The sequence below is a fragment of the Procambarus clarkii genome, chromosome 36 (assembly GCF_040958095.1).
Source record: "Procambarus clarkii isolate CNS0578487 chromosome 36, FALCON_Pclarkii_2.0, whole genome shotgun sequence".
Taxonomy (NCBI): Eukaryota; Metazoa; Arthropoda; class Malacostraca; order Decapoda; family Cambaridae; genus Procambarus; species Procambarus clarkii.
In genome coordinates, this window is record NC_091185.1 from 8,216,626 (window position 1) to 8,235,476 (window position 18,851).

Genomic DNA, 18,851 nt, shown 5'->3' on the forward strand with positions numbered 1-18,851 from the left:
AGTCCTGCGAGCATTGTTGCTTGTTTGACTCGATTCACTCAATCTACTGATGACGTTCTTCGGGTGCAGGTGGCTCGCACATTGCAGGCTAGATTTAGATTGCTGCTACGTGCTAGGTTGGTTGCTTTCCCGGATGTCTCAAGGCTGCCCCGTTTTGCTTATAGGGACCCGGACTTGGGGGTGTTGGTCACGTCAGCATTGGTTCAGTCTGCACCCCCATTTTCTTTCCCCTGCTGTGGTTCATTCGGTCCCCCCTCCCCCTTTTTCCGGCTCCTAAGGGTCTGAGGGCTTCGGGATCGGGGCAGGGTTTAGAGGCTTTTGAGACTCGGCGGTTTTGGGGGTTGCTTCTTCCGGGGTGGTGACGGAGATATTCGAGTCTGTTCCTCCAGCTGTAGCTCCGGGGTATGACTAGTGGGCCTCTTCTCTTCCTGCTATTTCGGCACACCCCGACTTTTTCTTGTGGGGCTGGAACTTTGGAGGACGACTCGCCCCCAGGGGTTCCCGGGTTGGGGAGGAGCTAACACTTGGGGTCCTTGGACCCCGTTGGACCCCACCTGGGTTTTCAGGCCCTCCGAGCGGGGCTTACTTTTAGAAGGAGTAGGGTTTTCTTTTACCCCCTCTGTGTACGAGTTGGATTTGGGTTCGGCTCCTTTTCCTGACAGCTGGGTGGACAGCGCTTCGGATTTGTAGTCCTAAGGTTCCGGGTTCAATCCCCGGTGGAGGCGAAGACAAATGGACAAAATGTACCTTTCACCCTGATGCCCCTGATACCTAGCAGTAAATAGGTACCTGGGAGTTAGACAGCTGCTACGGGCTGCTTCCTAGGGGGGTGTGTAACAAAAAGGAGGCCTGGTCGAGGACCAGGCCGCAGGAACGCTAAGCTCCGAAATCATCTCAAGATAACCTCCACGGGTTCGGTTCCATGTCTCTGCGGATCCTTCGGTTCCGTCCTTCCAGAGGTTTTCAGCTTCCTGCATCTCGCCCGCTGAGGTGCGGGCAGCCATTGCCGCTTACCTCCTGCGCGACCCGCAGGAGGTAAGCTGCAGAAAAGGCAGGGTTATGCATCTTTAATGGATCTTTCTTATTCAGGTTTGGATCTTCATTTCCATACTGGGTTCGTTATGAGGTTCCAGAGTCGTCCTGGCTTGCAGGCTTCCCTTTGTTGTCGTTGGATGCTTGAGACTCCTTCTGTCGTACCCGCATGCTTGAGTGGAGCGAAGCGTTGATTGAGGTCTAGGTTTACCTGGGGGGTGACTTTTAACACCTTAATGAGTGTCTTTTCGCTCCTGCCCTTCTGCAGGATATTGGTGCTCTTCAATTTCACATGCAATTTCCTTCCTTGTAGACTGCGCTTGTAGTTGAGGACTTGCGCGCTCGTGGCTTGCTGGCTTTGGTCTTGTGTTTCTTTTCCCTCCGGGAGCTGTCTTCGGATTGGCTTGCGAAGGATGTGGAGGCGCTTGAGGCCGTTCCTGGATCTAATGCCTTGATCTCTGCTGCTCGTGCGTCGTCTGCGCTTTTGAAGCTGTTTGTTCCGATCCTGCGGAATGCACTGTTGCAGTTTTCTCTGCGCGTCTCACGTGTCGACAGGGGGGGGGGGTGCTTGCTTCCTCCCTGGAATCCGCATGGGCCCTAGCTATTAGCTTGTCTTTGCCCTTTTGTCCTTTGCTGTTTGCGGCCTCTGTGGTCGAGCAGTATATGCAGGCGGCTTCTTCCAGCTGCCGTCCGATGTCCGACTTCTTGGTTCTCCAGGGGTTCCGGGGGGGGGGTCCTACCCAGAGGGGTCGTCCTAGGGCTCGGGGTCGTACCGCTCGTCGGGGTAGGCCACAGGTGCCAGTTTTGGAACCGGTACCGCCTTCGGAGCTGTCTGTATCTGGTCGGTGCGGTGCTCACGCTCTGCGCAGGTTGGGTTCTCGCAAGGGGCATCAGCCCTTTTGCGGTTCGTCCCATTGACGGGACGATGGGGAAGGCTTGCTCTGTTTGCTCACGCGGAGTCTCACAATTAATGGGCGTTTCGGGGTCGTTTCTCGCAGCCTACGGTGGTGTTCGGTGGCTCCTCCTCCTCTGGGGGTCTTCCGGGCTGGTGGGGCAGGCTTCTTCTCCTGCGCTCTGTCAGGTCATCTCAGAGTGGGCGCACTTGGGCGTGGTCGAAACGACGACGTCTCTCAGGTGGGTTTCCCGCCTGTTTCCCGCCTATTCATTCTGGACTTGTCCTGTCTGACCCTCTGGATTTCTTGCTCCTCCTTTCGGATGACTACCCTGTCCCAGGTTCGGCTTCTGTTGGAGCCGGGCGCTTGAATGGTGTCCCTGGACCTCACGGATGCTTATTGGCACGTCCCGATTCATCCAGGGTTCAGGGACTGGCTCGGTTTTGTTGTGGGGCGTCAGAGTTACCTCTTTCGTTATCTCCCGTTCGGGTTGAACCTGGCATCTCCCGTTTTCACACACCTTACCCGGGTCATGGTGGTCCGTCTGCATCTGTTAGGTGTTCAGGTGTTGGCTCACCTCAATGACTGGCTGGTTTGGGCTCCCAGTCAGTCCGCATGTCTGCTTGCCAAGGGTTTAGTGCTATCGCAGCTCGCCGGGTTTGGGTTCCTGGTGAACTGGCAGAAGTCCCATCTGGTTCCCTTCCAGGTTCGGACCTGACTGGGTCGTGTGTGGGACTCTCGGACCGCTTTCTTGTCTTTTCCTCCGGAGTCTTTCCTACGGCTGCTGTCCAGCATGTGCTTGTTTCTGGGGGGCTCCTGGGTCACTTGGAGGTTGCTGAAGGGTCTGTGCGGGAGCCTGAACTTTGCAACGATGGTCTACCCGTTGGGTTGGGTTTGGCTTCGTCGGCTGTTCTGGTTCCTTTGGGGAACCTTCTGCCTCTCTCGCAATTGCTGGGTTCAACCCCCGGGGGCCTTATGTCGTCTGCTACATCGCCGGCTTCCTCTTTGGGTTTTTCGGGGTTCAGTGCCTTGGCACCTACCCGAGCCCTCGCTCGATGTAGGTGCCACGACTACACCTGTGGACGCGTTGTCTCTCTGCTGGGGTTTTGTGACCAGTGTTCACCAGGCTGGCCAGGCGCATTGGATTCTGTCCTTCTGTCGGGCCCATAGCACGATGTGGGAGTTTGCTGTGATGGGGTTTGCACCTCGGAGGGTTCGGGTCGCCTGCGGATTGACGATCCGGCGCCATTCGGACTGCTCCCCGGTGGTTCATTGTCTGAACCGAGGGGATTTAATGCGTTCCTTGGCTCTTTGGGGCTGGTTGCTTCGGGTGATTCGTCTGCCAAGTTCTCTGGGTTTGACTCTCCTGGCAGTTTACGTCCGGTGGGTGTCCAACGTCCTGGCGGACGGCCTGTCCCGGTTCTTTCTCTTTTCCACAGAATTGATAGTCGACGCCAACTCGTTCAGTTGGGTCTGTCAGATGTTTGGGCGCCCGGAGGTGTACTTCTTCATGTCAGTGTGGTCTCAGCATCTCCAGGCGTATCTGGCGCCCTTCTCCGACTGTGAGGCCAACGGAGTCGATCCCTTTCGGCAGGACTAGTCGAGATGGGGTTACCTTTACCTCTTTCCCCCGCTTCAGCTGTTGCTTCGGATTCTGACTCGGTTGGAGACTTAGCAGCGGAGAGGTATCTTGTTGGCTTCTTAGTGGCAGGCCCATTCTTGGTTTCTGGAGCTGCGTGCTTGGTGTCCGAACCCGGGGACTTTTCCTCAGCTCCATCTCTTCCAGCAGTCCGGTCTGGTACATGGCTGGTTCGATCGTCTCCTCTGATCTCCGTGTCTGGTCTTTCTGACGGGGCCTATCACTACTTGTATGGTAATCAGGTGGCTTCGTTGATGGTGTCCCACCCGAGTGTTTCGTCTCGGTGGCAGTATGAAGTTTCTTGGCAAGCCTTTTGTCATTTTTCGTCTCTTTGTAGGTTGTCTTTGGTTTCGGCTCGGGTCGTTTTGTCATTTCTCTCTTGGCTGGTTCAGGACCGTCATCTTATGCCAAATACTGTCGCCTCGTATCGTGCGGCATTGGCGGAGCCATTCTATCTTGCGTTCAGGGTGAAGGTTACTTCTGCTCTGTTTCGCAAGTTATCTTGTGCGTTGTTTCATCGCTGGCCTGCTCATGTGCCGCCTGAGCTGTCTTGGTCGTTGGACCCGGGTGCTCTCTTTTCTCTCATCTCCTCGGTTTGTGGTGGCCCCTTCGGTTCGGGATTGTTTTATATGACTTTTTTTTTCTTGTTGGCATTGGCCTCTGGAAGTCGAGTCGGGGAGCTTCATGGTCTCTTCTGGAGCAAGGGTTTCTGCTCTTTTGTTCTTAGTGGTATGTTTGTTCATTTGTAGCCTTCTCCGTCTTTCCTGGTGAAGAACGAAACGATGGCTTTCTGGAGGGATCCTTGAGTTGTTGATGCATGGTTGGTTCAGCTGGGGGTGCACCATGTGTTGGTGCATCATCATCTGGTTGTGGCTTATCGCCGTTATTTGTGCGCCACGGCTTCTGTGGCACGGGACGTGCTTTGGATTGACCCGTTTTCCCTTCTTTCCTGCCCCAGTGTTCAGGTCACCCAGGTCGTCCTCAAGGTTATTCGGTCCAGCCAGCCTGCGGTCTATCCTCGTGATGAGACGTTCGCATATTTGCTGCTTTAGTTGCCATTTTTGGTAATATGTCTTGGGTTGATATTCGGGCTCGAGGGTTTTGGAGGTCGAACAGGGTTCTGGCCGCCCGTTACCTCCTTAATGTTCCTGGTCCTAGTCGAGCGTGTGTCACTTTGTGTCGCAAGTTGCAGCCAGTTGTCTCGACTTCGAGTTGAGGTGCAAGTGGCGGCCACTTCCCGAGTAAGTTCCTCTTTTACTTTTACTTTTACAGAAAACCAGCGTTGAATGTAATGAAATGCCATTTTCTGGGTGAGTCCCGGAGGCTCCCCGGCAACTCCCCCTCCCTCCCTCCCTCCAGTCAGCGATATTTTCATTTTTTATATTCAGCCTCTGAACTGGGGTTGGGGTGACTGGCACGAGGGTCTGGGGCTCCCCCTTCCCCCCCTTCGGGTGATGGAGGAAGCTGTGCAGACAGTAGCCTGGCAGTGGTTGTGACGCCATGCTTCTTTGCTTGTTTTTGGATTGGGGAGTTCTACTTGCTAGTTCAGCTTTCGGTAGTAATTTTGAACCAGGTTCAGTTTGTTTTGGGACACCTACCTTTCTGGGTTCCTAACCCGGTCGATGGCAGACATGGAATGCTTCCAACCTCATGGAAGTTTCTATAGGCCATTGCTCCTTGTGCCTCTCCGAAGGGGGAGCCAGGTTCTGGCTCGTGGTCCCTGGTAGGCAAGAACTCCCAGAACTCTGGGATTCACCCAGAAAATGGCGTTTCATTACATTCATTGCTGGTTTTTTCAAGGTGGTGTTTGTTTAATGGAGTCCTGTGGAACAGGTTGTAAGCCCCGTGTACCCACAGGAGTTTTGAACCTTGCAATGTTCTAACAAACATGATAATGTTGGTGTGCGCACCCCTTACATTTACCTTGCATTAATTTGGGGGATCAACGTCCCTGTGGCCCGGTCTCTGACCAGGCCTTCCCATGATACCCTTACCCCATAATATAATAGTGTGTGCAGTACAGGGACTAAGCTAATTGTTATTATCAGTATTTTACACAAATTTCTGCAGTACATAAATTTTTTGTGAGGATATGTTAACAATGCCTAAAATTATGACATTGTTTATTAGAAGGCCAAATATGGCATGATGTGGATGTGATTTTTAAATTCAATCTTTAATGTGTAAAAGGTAAGGATCCAACAAAGTGGTACCCTGATGATGGAGGCTGGGGCTTCCATGTGGCCAGCACAGTGTCGGAGTGGGTGTGTGCTGGCGCCTTCAACCTCTTCATGCTTACTCTTGTAGATGAATTCAAATGCATCTCTATGGACCCTCCACAGGTGGGTACTGTACACTATTTGATATGTCAGGTCTTTAATGAAAAATAATGCATATCAAAATGCACCTCATGTATGCTCTCACAGTCTGCTCTATTATCTAAGTGTAATTACAAGAGTATAGGTACAGGATGAAAGCTCGTTGTCATATGATTCTTTGAAACTACTGATGGTTTTGGCATCCACCACCTTCTCACTTAACTTATTCCAAATGTCTGCCACCTGGTTTGCAAAAGAGAACATTCTAATGTGTTTTCAACAGCTTTGCTGCCTTAGTTTGAGTCTATGACACCTTATTCTTTGAAGATGCAGATTTCAAAATTTCCTCTTTGTCAATTGGATTGATGCCTGTTACTATTTTGTATGTAATAATCATATAAATTTCCTTTCCGGGGAGGAGCTCCATCGGCTCCCTAAATCTATCATACACAGATCAATACCATACTACTAGGAGCCATCAGTCGCAGAGTTTTATTTGCCTTCCTTTGACCACAGCCAGAACCTAGTCCTGTCAGAGAAGCACAGGGAGCAATGGCTTGTGAACACTTTACATTTAAAGTTAATCAAATTACCACCACCAGGGAAGGCACCCAGAAAGATAGGTGAAACAAAACAGACCCCCTGCACAGTTAAAAAGGGAACCATAGCCCCAAAATAACCAAAAGAACTCCCCCCAACAATGAAAACAAACCTCCAAAATTTAATGAAACTAGTGCGCACTAGTTTGTCCCCACCTACCCCACTGTTTGGGGGGAAGGATGGTCTCCAGTTTGTCAGTTAGGCTGATTTGTAAATGTTTGTATAGATTGTACATGAGTGTTGGGAACCGGCTGGACTCCCAGCCGGTCCTCGTGTCTGCTCGCCAGGGATTAGGTCCTTTCCCAGCTAGCCGGGTTCGGGTTCCTCATGAATTATGGGGAGTCCCATCTGGTTCCCTCTCAGGTTCGGTCTTGGCTGGGTCTTATATGGGATGCTCGGACTGCTTCCTTGTCTTTCCCTCCAGAGGCTCTGCTTTGGCTGCGGTCCTGCCTTAGCCTGTTTCTGAGGGGCTCCTGGGTCACAAGACGGTTGCTCGAAGGTTTGTGCGGGAGCCTGAAATTTGCCATCAGGGTCTATCTGCCAGGTCAGGTTTGGCTTCGTCGGCTGTTCTGGTTCATTCAGGGACGTTTCCTTGTTTTCATTTGGGGAGTTCTGTCCACTAGTTTGGCTTTCAGTAGCAATATTTTAACCAGAATAGGGATTTGTTTTGGGGTGCTTACCTGGGTGCCTGACCCGGTCGATGGCAAACATAGAATGTTTCCACCCACATAGGTTTCTGTAGGCCATTGCTCCTCGTGCCTCTCTGAAGGGGGCTGAAAATGAAAGTGGCTTCGGGGATCTCCCTTCCGCTGCTCTCGCGATCGTTGGGTTAGATCTCCGAGGGCTTTGCATCAGTTGCATCACCGGCTTCCTCTAAGGGTTTTTCGGGGTTCAGTGCTGTGGTGCCTATCCGAGTCCTCGCTCGACGTGTTCACTGATGCCTTGTCTCTTGGCTGGGGCTTTGCGACCAGTGCTGTTTGGCTGTTGCTTCGGAGGGTGCAGGTTGCTTGTGGTTCGATGATCAGACTCCATTCGGACTATACTCTGGTGGTTCCTTATCAGAACCATGGGGGGTTCTCTTTGGTCCTTGGCTCTTTGGGGCAGGTTTCTTTGGGTGACTCGACTATTGTGTTCTCAGGGTTTGGCTCTTCGTGCGGTTCATGTCCTGGGGGGTAGGGAGGGGGGGTGTCCAACGTCCTGGTGAATGGCCTGTCTCGGTTGCTTTCCCTGTCCACGCGTAATGGACAGTCGATGTCTACTCCTCCTGTTTTCTCTGCCAGATGTACGGGCTACCAGATGTGGAGTTCTTCGCTTCAGCGTGGTCCCAGGGTCTTCCTGTGTATGTGGCGCCCTTCCCTGACTGCGAGGCTATTGAGGTGAACGCTTTTTGGCAGAACTGATCGAGGTGGTGTTACCTGTACCTCTTCCCACTGGTCCAGCTGTGTAACGTGGGAAGAAATGTAAAGTAACAGCTGCCATTTGCAGCTGTTACTTTGGGTCCTGGCTTGTTTGGAGATGTCCAAGGGGAGCATAGTCCTGTTGGCCCCTTAGTGGCCGGCCCAGCCTTTGTTTGAGGCACTGCTTGCTCGGTGTTTGAACCTGTGGCTCCGCCTTTTTCTTCCAGCAGATCAAACCAGTTCGTATATGGCTGGTTCGATCTTCTCCGATCTTTACGTCTGTTATTTTTCTGAAGGGGTCTATCACCATTTGTGTTCAGGACCGTCTTTTGATGCTGAGTACTGTTGCCTCATATCGTGCGGCTCTGGCGGAGCAGCTTTTGCTTGCATTCAGGGGATGTTACTGCCGCTCCATTCCGCAAGCTTTTCTTGTGCGTTGTTTCACCTCCTGCCTGCTCCTGTGCCGACTAAGCTGTCTAGGTCTTTGGACCATGTGCTCTCCTTTGTCTTTTCTTGGTTTGTGGTGGATCTTTCGGTTTCGGATTGTTTTACTCGGCTCTTTTTCCTGTTGGCACTGGCTTCTGGGGGTCGGGTCAGGGAGCTTCATGCTCTTCTCTGGCCCCAGGAGTTTCTGCTCTTTTGGTCCTGGTGGTAGGTTTGTTCGTTTGCAGCTGTCTCCTTTTCTGGTGAAGAACTGGACGGCGGCTTTCTGGAGGGGTCCTTGGGTTGTTGATGCTTGGTTGGTTAGGCCAGGGGGGGCATCAGGTGTTGTGTAAGGTTGTGGTTCTTCGCTGTTATTTGCATGCCACGGCCTTGGTGGCAAGGGACACAATTTGGGTTGACCCGGTTTCCCTTCCCTGTTCCAGGGCGCGGGTCTCCCAAGTCATCCACAGGGTTATTCGGTCCAGCCAGCCTGTGGTTTATCCTCGCGCCCATGACGTTCTGTAATTTGCTGCTTTAGCTGCTATTTTTGGTAATATGTCTTGGGCTGACATTTAGGCATGAAGATTTTGGAGGTCGAACAGGGTCTTGGCCGCCCATTACCTTGTTAATGTTCCTTGCCCCTAGTCGAACGCAAGTTGCTTTCAGTCCAAGGTTGCAGCCAGTTGTCTCGACTTCAAGTTTAGGTGCGTGTGGCGTCTGCCTCCCGGGTAAGTTCCTCTTTTCCTTTTCTGTGGTTAGGTAGCGCCAGGAACCCGAAGGGGCTCTCCACAGAAAACCAGCGTTGAATGTAATGAAAGGCCATTTTCTGAGTGAGTCCTGTAAGCTCCCCGGCAACTCTCCCTCCCTCCAGTCGGTGATACTCGCATTTTTTTATATTCAGCCTTTGAATTGGGGTTGGATGGCCGGTGCGGGGGTCTAGGGCTTCCCCTTCCCCCTCCCAAGGAGGGGGGAGCTGCGCAGACAGTGGCATGGCGGCGGTTGTGATGTCATACTTGTTTGCTTGTTTTCAGATTGTGGAGTTCTGCTTGATAGTTCGGCTTTCGGTAGCAATTTTGAACCAGGTGGTTCATAATTGTTCTCTGCCATGGGGCCCTCTTCTGTGGTTTCTAGGGCTTGGGGGAAGTCGTAGTGGAGCTCTTGGGTTCCATTTGACCCTTTGTGGGCCCTCATGCCTTTTGCAAAGGTTCTTTTTGTTGCAAGGGTAGGGGTTTTCTTATTCCCCTTCCCTGTATGAGTTTGATTTGGGTGTGGCTCCCCCAGGGTTCATTTCCATGTTCCTTTGGGTTCTACGGATTCGTCCTTCCAGATGTTTCCTTCCTCCTGTGTTTCCTCGGCGGAGGCTCGGGAAGCCATTGGTGTTTACCTCCTGCATAACCCGGTTTATGCCTCGGTTTTGGATCCGGTCTCTCTTGACTTTGGATCTTCCTTTCCTCATTGAGTGCATTACAAGGTTCTGGGTCATCCTGGCTGGTGGACTTTTCTTTGTTTATTCTTGGGGCTTGGCGTGTGTTTTGCCGTACCTGCACACTTGATTGGCTGGAGGTGTTGACTGTGTTGTTGGTGTTTCTGGGGGGTTCTCTTGAGCCTCTCAATGCATGCCTCTTCACTCCTGCCCTTCCTTGTGACGTGGGTCTTGTGCAGCTGCATGCTTGTGTTTCCTTCTGTCTGCAGCTTTGGTCGCCAGAGATCTTCGTATTCATTCACACTTGGCTTCTGTCATGCATTTCTTAGGTCTCCTGGAGCATCTTCCTGATTTTGCTCTTGGAGTGTGTTAAGATGCTAGGGGAGGTTCCTATTGTAGGGGTTTTGGTCTCTGTGGCTTCAGCACCTGCTGCCATGCTTTAGTTGTATGCTCTGATTATCCAAGAAGCAGTCTTCTTGTTTTATGCCTCCCTTCTTAAGTGTCGACAAGCAATGCTGGCCAGGTCTCTGGACCCGGCATGGGCTCTGGCTATCACTTGGACTTTGCCGTTTTGTTCTTTGCTGTTACCTGAGGATATTGTGCTTCAGTTTTTGTCTGTGGCTGCTGTTGGTTGCTGTCCTGTTTCGGATTTGTTATGTATTTGGTGGAGGGGTTGGTCTTGACTTTCCCACCTGTTTGGTAGGGCCAGAGTGTCAGCTCCTGTTGGTCGAGGTGAGATCTTCTGTGGTACCGGCAGCTGGGTTGGATTCATCTCCACAAGCCTCGTCTTTGTCTGGTCGGTGCTGTGTTCACTGCTTGAAAAGCTGGCACTTTTGGTTCGTGCTGGCCCTTTTGTGGGGCTTCCTTTTGATGGGACAGTAGGTGGGGAGCTAGTCTGTTTTGCCAGCTCATGGTCCCATAATTTGTGGGCTTTTCAGGTTGTGTCTTGCAGCCTTTGGTGGGTTTGGTCAGTCCCTTCCCTTGGGGTTTGGGGCTGTCAGGGGGGGGGGGGGAAGGTCTCTTCTGCTTGCCTTCATTGAGTCGTCTCGTAGTGGAAGGTTACGGGTGTGGTCAAACAACTTCATCTCGTCGGTAGGTTTCCCGCCTATTTCTGGTCTCAAAATGAAATTGTTCAGACCTCTAGTTCATACTCGATCTTTCCCGATTGAACCGGTTCATTCCTTGCTTCTCCTTTCAGATGACTACGTTCTCCTAGGCCCGTCTCACTCTCGTACTGTGCACTTGGATGATTTCCCTGGACCTCTAGAATACTTATTGGCACTTCTCTATTCATTCGAGGTTCAGGGATTGATTGGGTTTCAAGGTGGTGTGACAGTCTTGCTGCTTTTGAGTTCCCCTGTTTGGGTTGAATCAGGCACCTCACAACTTTATGCATTTGACTCGGGTCACGGTGGCCCATCTTCTTTTGTTAGGTCTACTGGTTGGCCTGCCTCGATGACTGGCTGGTGTGGGCACCCAGTTGTTGCACTTGTCTGCTAGCCAGGGATCTGGTTCTTTCCCAGCTCACTGGGTTCAATTTCTGGTTAACTGGCAGAAATCCAGTTGGCTCCATCCCAGGTTTGGACCTGGTTGGGTCTTACTTGGAATTCTCGGTCAGCTTCGCTTTTGCTGCCTCTTGTGGCCTTGCTCCAGCTGCAGCACCGCCGTCTGCTGGTGTTGAGGGAAAGCCGGTTGACTCGGCGGTTGCTCAAGCAGCTGTGCGGGAGTCTGAATTTAGCCCTTTTCATTTACCTATGGGGCAGTGTTTGGCATTGGCTGTTCTAGTTCCTTCAGGGCAGCTCCTTTCATAGCTTTTGCCATCACTGGGTGCAGACTCTGGGAGCCCTGCTCTGGCTGCTGCATCATGAGCTTCCCGAACAAATCTATAAGGACCGTGATGAAGATTGGAACCCACATCCGAGAGGATCCCAGACGCGCCTTTATCGACTGCCACGACACGGTCAAAAGAATTGCAACCGGGAGTTCATCTGCCCTCACATGGATCCTGCAGTCTCTCTGAGACACAAACCAGGGTTTTGCACAATTCCCACGTGCACCCGGGATCTGCCAATAAGCTGTTTTACCTTTTCACCCTTTATTACACACAGAAATCACAATAGCATGATGCATCAAATTAATCCACAAATCACTTGTGGATTTGTTCATTTGATGCATCACACTATTGTGATTCCTGTGTGTAATGAGCTTCCTGTTCGGGTTGTTTGGGATTCAGTGCCCTGGCATCTTCCTCTGCTCTTGCTCGATGTCTTTACAGACACTTTTGCTGTCGGTTGGGGCTTTGTGGCCAGCACTCACCAGTCCGGCCAGGGTAGATGGCATCCTTCCCTTCATCTGGTGCATAGTACAGTATGGGAGTTTGCAGGGAGTTATCTGGGTCCAATAGGATCTCCAGTAGCTCATTGTTTGAACCTGAGGAGGAGGGTCTCGTCAGTCTGTGGCTCTTTGGAGCTGGTCACTTCAGTTACCTCATCTGCTGAGTTCTCGGGGTTGCATCTTCATGCCATGCTCATTCAGGGAACAATGTCCTGGCTGACAGTCTGTCTCGCTTCCTTCCTCTTTAAACTTAATAGACCATCGACGCTGCTTCCTTCCTCTGGTTTTGCCGGGCGTTCAGGCACCAGATGTCGACCTCTTTGCATCGGTGTGGCCTTGGCATCTACCTCTTTACACAGCGTCTTTTTCCGACTGCATGTACCTTGCAGTGGACGCCCTTTGGCTGGACTGGTCAAAATAGGGTTCATTTACCTCTTTTCCCCGGGTCCTGCTGTTGCTCCGAGTGCTGGCGCGATTGGATCTTATGGGGACGAAGTGATTCTTCTGGCTCCTTGGTGGTCAGCCAGGCCTTGGTTTCAGGCGTTGCTTACTCAGTGTCTGAACCCAGGTATCTTTCCATAGTTTTACCTCTTTCAGAGGGTTGGGTGAGTGACATACCTCGCTGGTTCGGCCTTATTTTCCACGCTCCGCGTCTAGAATTTTTACGCATATTTATCATCATCTTTATTGTGATCATGTGACTGGTTTAACCTTTAGGCTGCGGACATTGTTAATTGTTGATTCACAGAGTAATGCGATTATCATCAGAGAAAAATGTAAACAATTATTGTCTGGGTTTTACATGTATGATGCAAATATGGATATACAATGGGGCATCGACTTACGATGCTAATCCATTCCCTGAGACGGATCGTAAGTCGAAATATCGTAAATCGAAGCAATTTTTCCCATAAGAAATAAAGGGAATTGAATTAATCCGTTCCCCACACTCCAAAATATTAACATACAAATACATTTTATACTGAATACAATGTTTTTTTCTAACTACAATACAGTACCTAAGTTTATCTTACCTTTATGGAGGGCTCTTGATGGCGTATGGAAGATGGTGATGAGGGGGAGGAGGAGAGTTGTTGCTGTTTGGAAGGGGAGTCCCCTTCCATTATCACATCAGGCAGTGATGTTTTCTCTGGGGTACTCTCTCTCCTACGTTTTGCCTGAATACCACTAGGACCTGGTTGTGGTTCAGTGCTTGTTTGTCTCACTACAAATTTGTCAAGAGACCTTTGTTTTTCCCTTCTTTTTAACGTTAGTCAGTAATGATGCATCACAGTATCATTGAATAGGTTAAGGCAACGACCTACTGCAGCTTGATTTGGGTGAGTCGTTTCAGCAAAGGTTTGTAATTCTTCCCATGCTGCACACATTTTCTTAATTGTTGAGGAAGAGACATTCTGTACTGGCACATCCTCCCCTGAAGAAATTTTTTCAGCTGTCAAATCGCCACTCGCATTACCACACAACACAAGAGTAAACCGATCTTTCATAGGCTTGTGTCCAGGCAATGACTTCTCCTTGGTAATGTATGTTTTCTTCGGCAATCTTTTCCAGAATAGCCCCCTGTCTCGTCACAATTAAACACTTGTTGTGGTAGGTATACCTCACTCTGCACAAAATCTTTAAATTCTCCAATGAATCTTTCAGCCGCTGGTTTGTCTGAGCTGGCAGCCTCCCCATGCCTCACAACACTATGAATTCCACTTCTTTTATTAAATTTCTCAAACCATCCCCTGCTTGCCTTAAACTCTTTCACTTCTGCATCACTCGTTCCAGGGGTTTTCTTTAAAAGGTCTTCATGCAATTTTCTTGCCTTTTCACAAATGATGGCCTCCGAAACGCTATCACCCGCTAACTCCTTGTGTATCCAAATTAATAATAACTGTTCAACATCTTCAAGTGTTTGTGTTCTATGTTTTGTGATTATTGATATGCCTTTTGCCACTTTAGCACCCATAATGTCCTTTTTCTTAGCCAGTATGGTGGATATCGTTGACTGAGATTTGTTATACTGCTTAGCTATTTCAACAACTTGCACACCATCTTCATATTTACGAATGATCTCTTGTTTTTGCTCTATGGTCATTCTTACATGGGATCTTATATGTTGAGTCTTACCACTGACTTTCCTGGGACTCATGGTGTGATATATAATAATTACTTTAATGTTCAAAATGCAAAAAATCATCACAAACGCGGAATTTCTTATAGGCGCGATCGTCACTTAGCGGGGCAGCTGTAGTAAACTGAGGCAGGTCAGACTGCGTGACCGGGAACCACGCGCTCGGTCGACCCGAACGTGTACCAACTAATATCGTAAGTCGATGACACCATCGGATGTCGAGTCGCATTTTTCGATGAAATTTACATCGTAACTCGAAATTATCGTAAGTCGAGGTGCCACTGTAATAGGTCTATATGGATGTAATGAAGTTTACCTTGACCTATGAAAAAATCTTGCTATTATTTCATGGTACAAATGCAGTTATCATCATAAATGTTACTAGGGGAATGGAGTCATCGACATATGCTGATTTAAACAGTTACATGTCTGGGTTTTACATGTATGATGCAAATATTTATATATATGTACTGTAATAGCTCTCTGTGGATGTAAATAAAGAAAAAAGTGATAAAACAATCGGTGAAACATACGAGGATAAAATTGGAAGTGTCAGCAAAGTCAAGCACCAGGTGTTGATAAGTTCCAGACACAACCTTGCAGAGTTCCTCCGCAAATGATTTCATGTTTTTCATGCATTTTGCATAGAAATTAATGTCTATAATAAAAAAAATTCAATATATTTTTTTACTTTTTGTGCATAAACCGGTATGACCATTTCTCCATAGCCGCTGTCTAAGGGTTAATGGTGTCCCACCTGTGGTCGTCTTCGTCTCTTGGTGTTCCTTCTGCCATTTCCTGTCACTTCGTCATTGTTCTTTGCTTTCTGTGCGAGTTGTTCTGCCCTTCCATTTCTGACTGCTTTTTGAATGACATTTTATGCCAAATGCTGTCATCTCGTTATTATCATGGCGGCTTTGGTGGAGCCGCTCCACCTTGCTTTCGAGATTGACATGTCTTCTTCCCTTTTTCACAAGCTTTCTCGTGCTTTGTTACACCTCTGGCCAGCTCATGTGCCACCTGAGCCTGCCTTGTCTCTTGACCAGATTCTTTCCTTTTCTTTTTTTCTGCTCGATTTACCGTGGCCCCTTAAATCTGTGAATGTTTTTTAATGCTTGGGTTTTATTTCTTTGGCCTCCGGTTGTCAGGTAGGTGAACTTCATGCTCATCTTTCAGGCAGGGGTTTTGTTCTTTTTGCCCTAGTGGGCGCTTTGTTTGGTTGCAGCCAGCTGCTGCTTTTCTGGTGAAGATTGAGTTGGCTGGCTTCAGGGGGGGTCCTTTGATCATGGATTCATGGTTGGTATGGCTGGGGTTCACTATGCGCTTTGCCTGGTGGCGGCTTTCCGCTGCTACCTTTGTGCCACCGGTTCTGCTTTGGAGAACTTCTTGTGGGTTGATCCAGTTTCCCTGGTTCCCTGTTCCAGGACTCGTATTTCTCAGGTCGTCTGCAGTGTCATTAAATCTAGCCAGCCTGTGGTCTACCCTTGTGCCCGTGATGTTTGTAAGTATGCTGCTCTGAAGGCTGTCTTTGCCAATAAATCTTGGGCTGATATTCTGGGGCAGGGGTTTTGGCGGTCAAACATGGTCCTGGCAGCCAAGTATATTGTAAATGTTCCTGGTCCTCAGCAGCCTTGTGTGGCGTTGGGTCGTGTGTCGTGGCTCCTGGTTTCTTCTTCATTGTGATACCTGCGGTACTCCTTCCAGCCTGGTAAGTCCCCTTGTTTTCTTTCTCCATGGATAGGTAGTTTCAGGGAGCCACAAGGGACTCCCCCAAGAAAACCATCATTGTAGGGTTTGAATAGTCAGCATTAGCCAGCTGACCTGGTCTGCCTCCCTCTTTTTCCCCCAGTTGAGGGGGCAGACGTGGTACGAACGAGCTTGCACTAGTTTGATGAATTTTCAATCATTTGTTTACATTATTGGGAAGTTTTTTATGGCGAATTTTAGATATCAATATTTCCTGTTTTGTTGTATTGACTTTATGGCTGCTTCCCCAGTGGGTGGTGGTGGACATGATTCAAAATCACTGATAATTTTATCATAGTGTCACTGCTCTCTACACCTCTTTAGAAGGGGCCAGGTTCTGGCTCATGGACCCTGTTAGGCCTAAAAAAAACTCTGTGACTGATGGCATCTTGTAGTTTGGCACTTTATCAGCATTGTAGCTCCTGGGAGCCACCAGGGCTCAACCAGAAATTGGGATTTCATTACACTCAATGCTGATTTATTTGGCAGTGTTGCAGTTATTGTTAAATATTATATCTTTACCTAAGTACATTATGAAATTAAGGGAGTAGAGATGATGTTCTCACTTATTATATATGATACATGCATTTGATATACATACATATATATATTGTATTTATAGGTAATTATATATTTGTAAGATAGCTCTTCTATAGTGCTTCAGGAACCATTGCATTTTGATAAGTGAATGCCTCCTTTAGTTATAAATAATTTTCACCTTTTATTTAAAAGTTTTATATTATTATTTTCATATTCTAATTATTTGAAAGTATTGTAATGGTGTTGAAACTGTTGCAGGTGTATGTATCTGTGGAGACACTAGCCCCGACTCAGTACAGTGGCATTGGGGAGTCAGATCAAACAAACGATGATGTGCAGGCCATATTATCGTCACAATCATATATTACCTGAGGAATACCCTCCCAGTCGGCTAGCTGTGTGCCCGCTGGCTGCTTCTCTGGGGGGGTTGGAAGGGAAAATATTAACACAAGCCAAATATCTGACTCAGTGGAAGGTGAAATTCAACAGGAAATCAATGGTATCAAGTGGCCATGGAGTGGCTGTTTTAATTTTTCATATGAAGGAAGTGCACTCTTAGATGATGAAAATGTACCGTGTTTAGAACATCATCCTGAGCCAGAAATTGGTGAAGGTAAAGCATATGTGAATAGAAGAATGTCAGATATTACTCTCTCTGGGTCAGTTAGTAATGAAGAGGTTAGTGGTGTTGGAATACTATCTTGTCTCAGAGCCACGAGTGTTACTTCTACCCCAAGTGAAGCATCTGGTGTTCTAGAAGGAAATAATTTATTAACAGCTGCAAAGAAACAGCCAAATAAGAATTACAATTCGTTTCAGCCTTCCCCACCTCTGGAGGAAATTATTGAAACCAACCAACCAACCAATGTAGAATTGACAGACTCTTGTGAGGAGCTGAAGCCTTTGATCTGTAAGTCTAATGGAGTATGTGATGCAAATAATGAAAATGAAAGGGTAAGAAATGAATTACACTATGCTGTAAAAAAGGAAATTTCTTATAACAAAGTTTTACAATTTCCAATCATTACTACTAACTCAACTTATTATGACCATTCAGGTGCTGTAAACTCTCTGGTAGAATTTGGTAACGATACAAAATCTCATTCGGTGTTGTTAGGCTGTGGACAAAACCCAAAGTTGAATGGTAGTAACTTATTAACCTCATCAACACCATCTTTAACAAAAAACACAATGATACTATGTAATGACTTAGATAGTGCTTGTCAAGTAGTTCCATTGTCTTTTAGTCCAAATCTTTATCCAGATGTGGGGTCTGTGCCCCTCATCAACTGCCAAGTGTCCGTCAACAATACTGTGCCTCCTGGGATATTCAACTCCTGCAGTAGTAATTCTTCAGTAACTCTCTTGAGCCAAACCAAATGTCCCAATATCCTCCCTGCTTCGTGGCCACGCAGACGTCCACAATCACTGCGTGTAGCTATCTGTTATTCTGATCCTGAGTGTTTGCAGGATGTTGATGAGTGTGTTCCTTCAAGTTCTGCCTGCCATCATGATATAAATTTAAGTGATATGTCTCCCAGATATAAAGAAGTGTGCCCTTCTACTTGTACTACAAGCCTTCTCACAGATACCCAAAGTTCAATTATTAAGGCCATCCATGTAAACCAAGATGGATGTGTAGATCTTAGTAAGAATATTAGGGAATATAGTGAGGAAGAAAAGGTGGGAACCAAAGACCAAAACCTGGACATTGTCAAATGTGCAAAGCCAGGTTATGTGAACGAGGATGAAATTTTAGGAGGGTACCAAATGAAAAATCCAGATAATTTATGTGATTTTATTGTGAAGCCTGAGTCTTCTTTGACTTCATTGTATGTTAACAAAGAACATACTTGTATAGGTGACAACCAGTGTCACCCAGATGTTCATGACAATCTTCCCAAGTCTCCCAGCACTGAGAAAGAAAGTGATTCTGCATTGATTTCTGTTCGACCTAAGGTTCATCCTTTTAATGTGGTTAATTCACCAAAGAAAAAGAAAAGCTCCCCTAAAATTAAGCACAGATCACCAAAGAAGTATAAATCTGCTAGTACAAGAGAAGCTCTACCAAGACAGCAGAAGTCTCTTCCAATAATATCATGCAAGGAGACTTTAAGAAGAGAAGAGAGCAAAATTAGGAGTTTAGACGATGATGTGTGGGCAGTTGATGATTTTCTTCCTGTGTCTTCTCATTCTCAAAGTCAGTCCTTGCCACAAGTGTTGCAAGACATAAAAGTTTCTCCAACTAAAGCCCTTGGTGAATTTGCATCAGTAGTGAGAGCTCCCTCATGCAAAACACAAGCAAGTAAACCCATTGTGACTCCTTTGTCTTTTGATGAAATGGACTCCAGCATGATTACCAGCAC

The 18,851-nt window shown here is 48.1% G+C and overlaps 1 protein-coding gene across 2 annotated transcripts in view; it reads left to right on the forward strand.

Moving 5' to 3' along the window:
* The window catches only part of LOC123756089 (DNA damage-regulated autophagy modulator protein 2), a 72,462-nt gene extending 53,975 nt beyond the window's left edge, over positions 1–18,487 (forward strand). For both annotated transcript variants that reach the window (XM_045739077.2, XM_045739078.2), the window contains exons 6-7: positions 5,755–5,906; positions 16,744–18,487. In XM_045739077.2, the coding sequence (XP_045595033.1) occupies positions 5,755–5,906; positions 16,744–16,857 (266 nt within the window). In that variant the 3' untranslated portion in view covers positions 16,858–18,487. The remainder of the gene's footprint in view (positions 1–5,754; positions 5,907–16,743) is intronic.
* Positions 18,488–18,851: the final 364 nt, after the last annotated feature.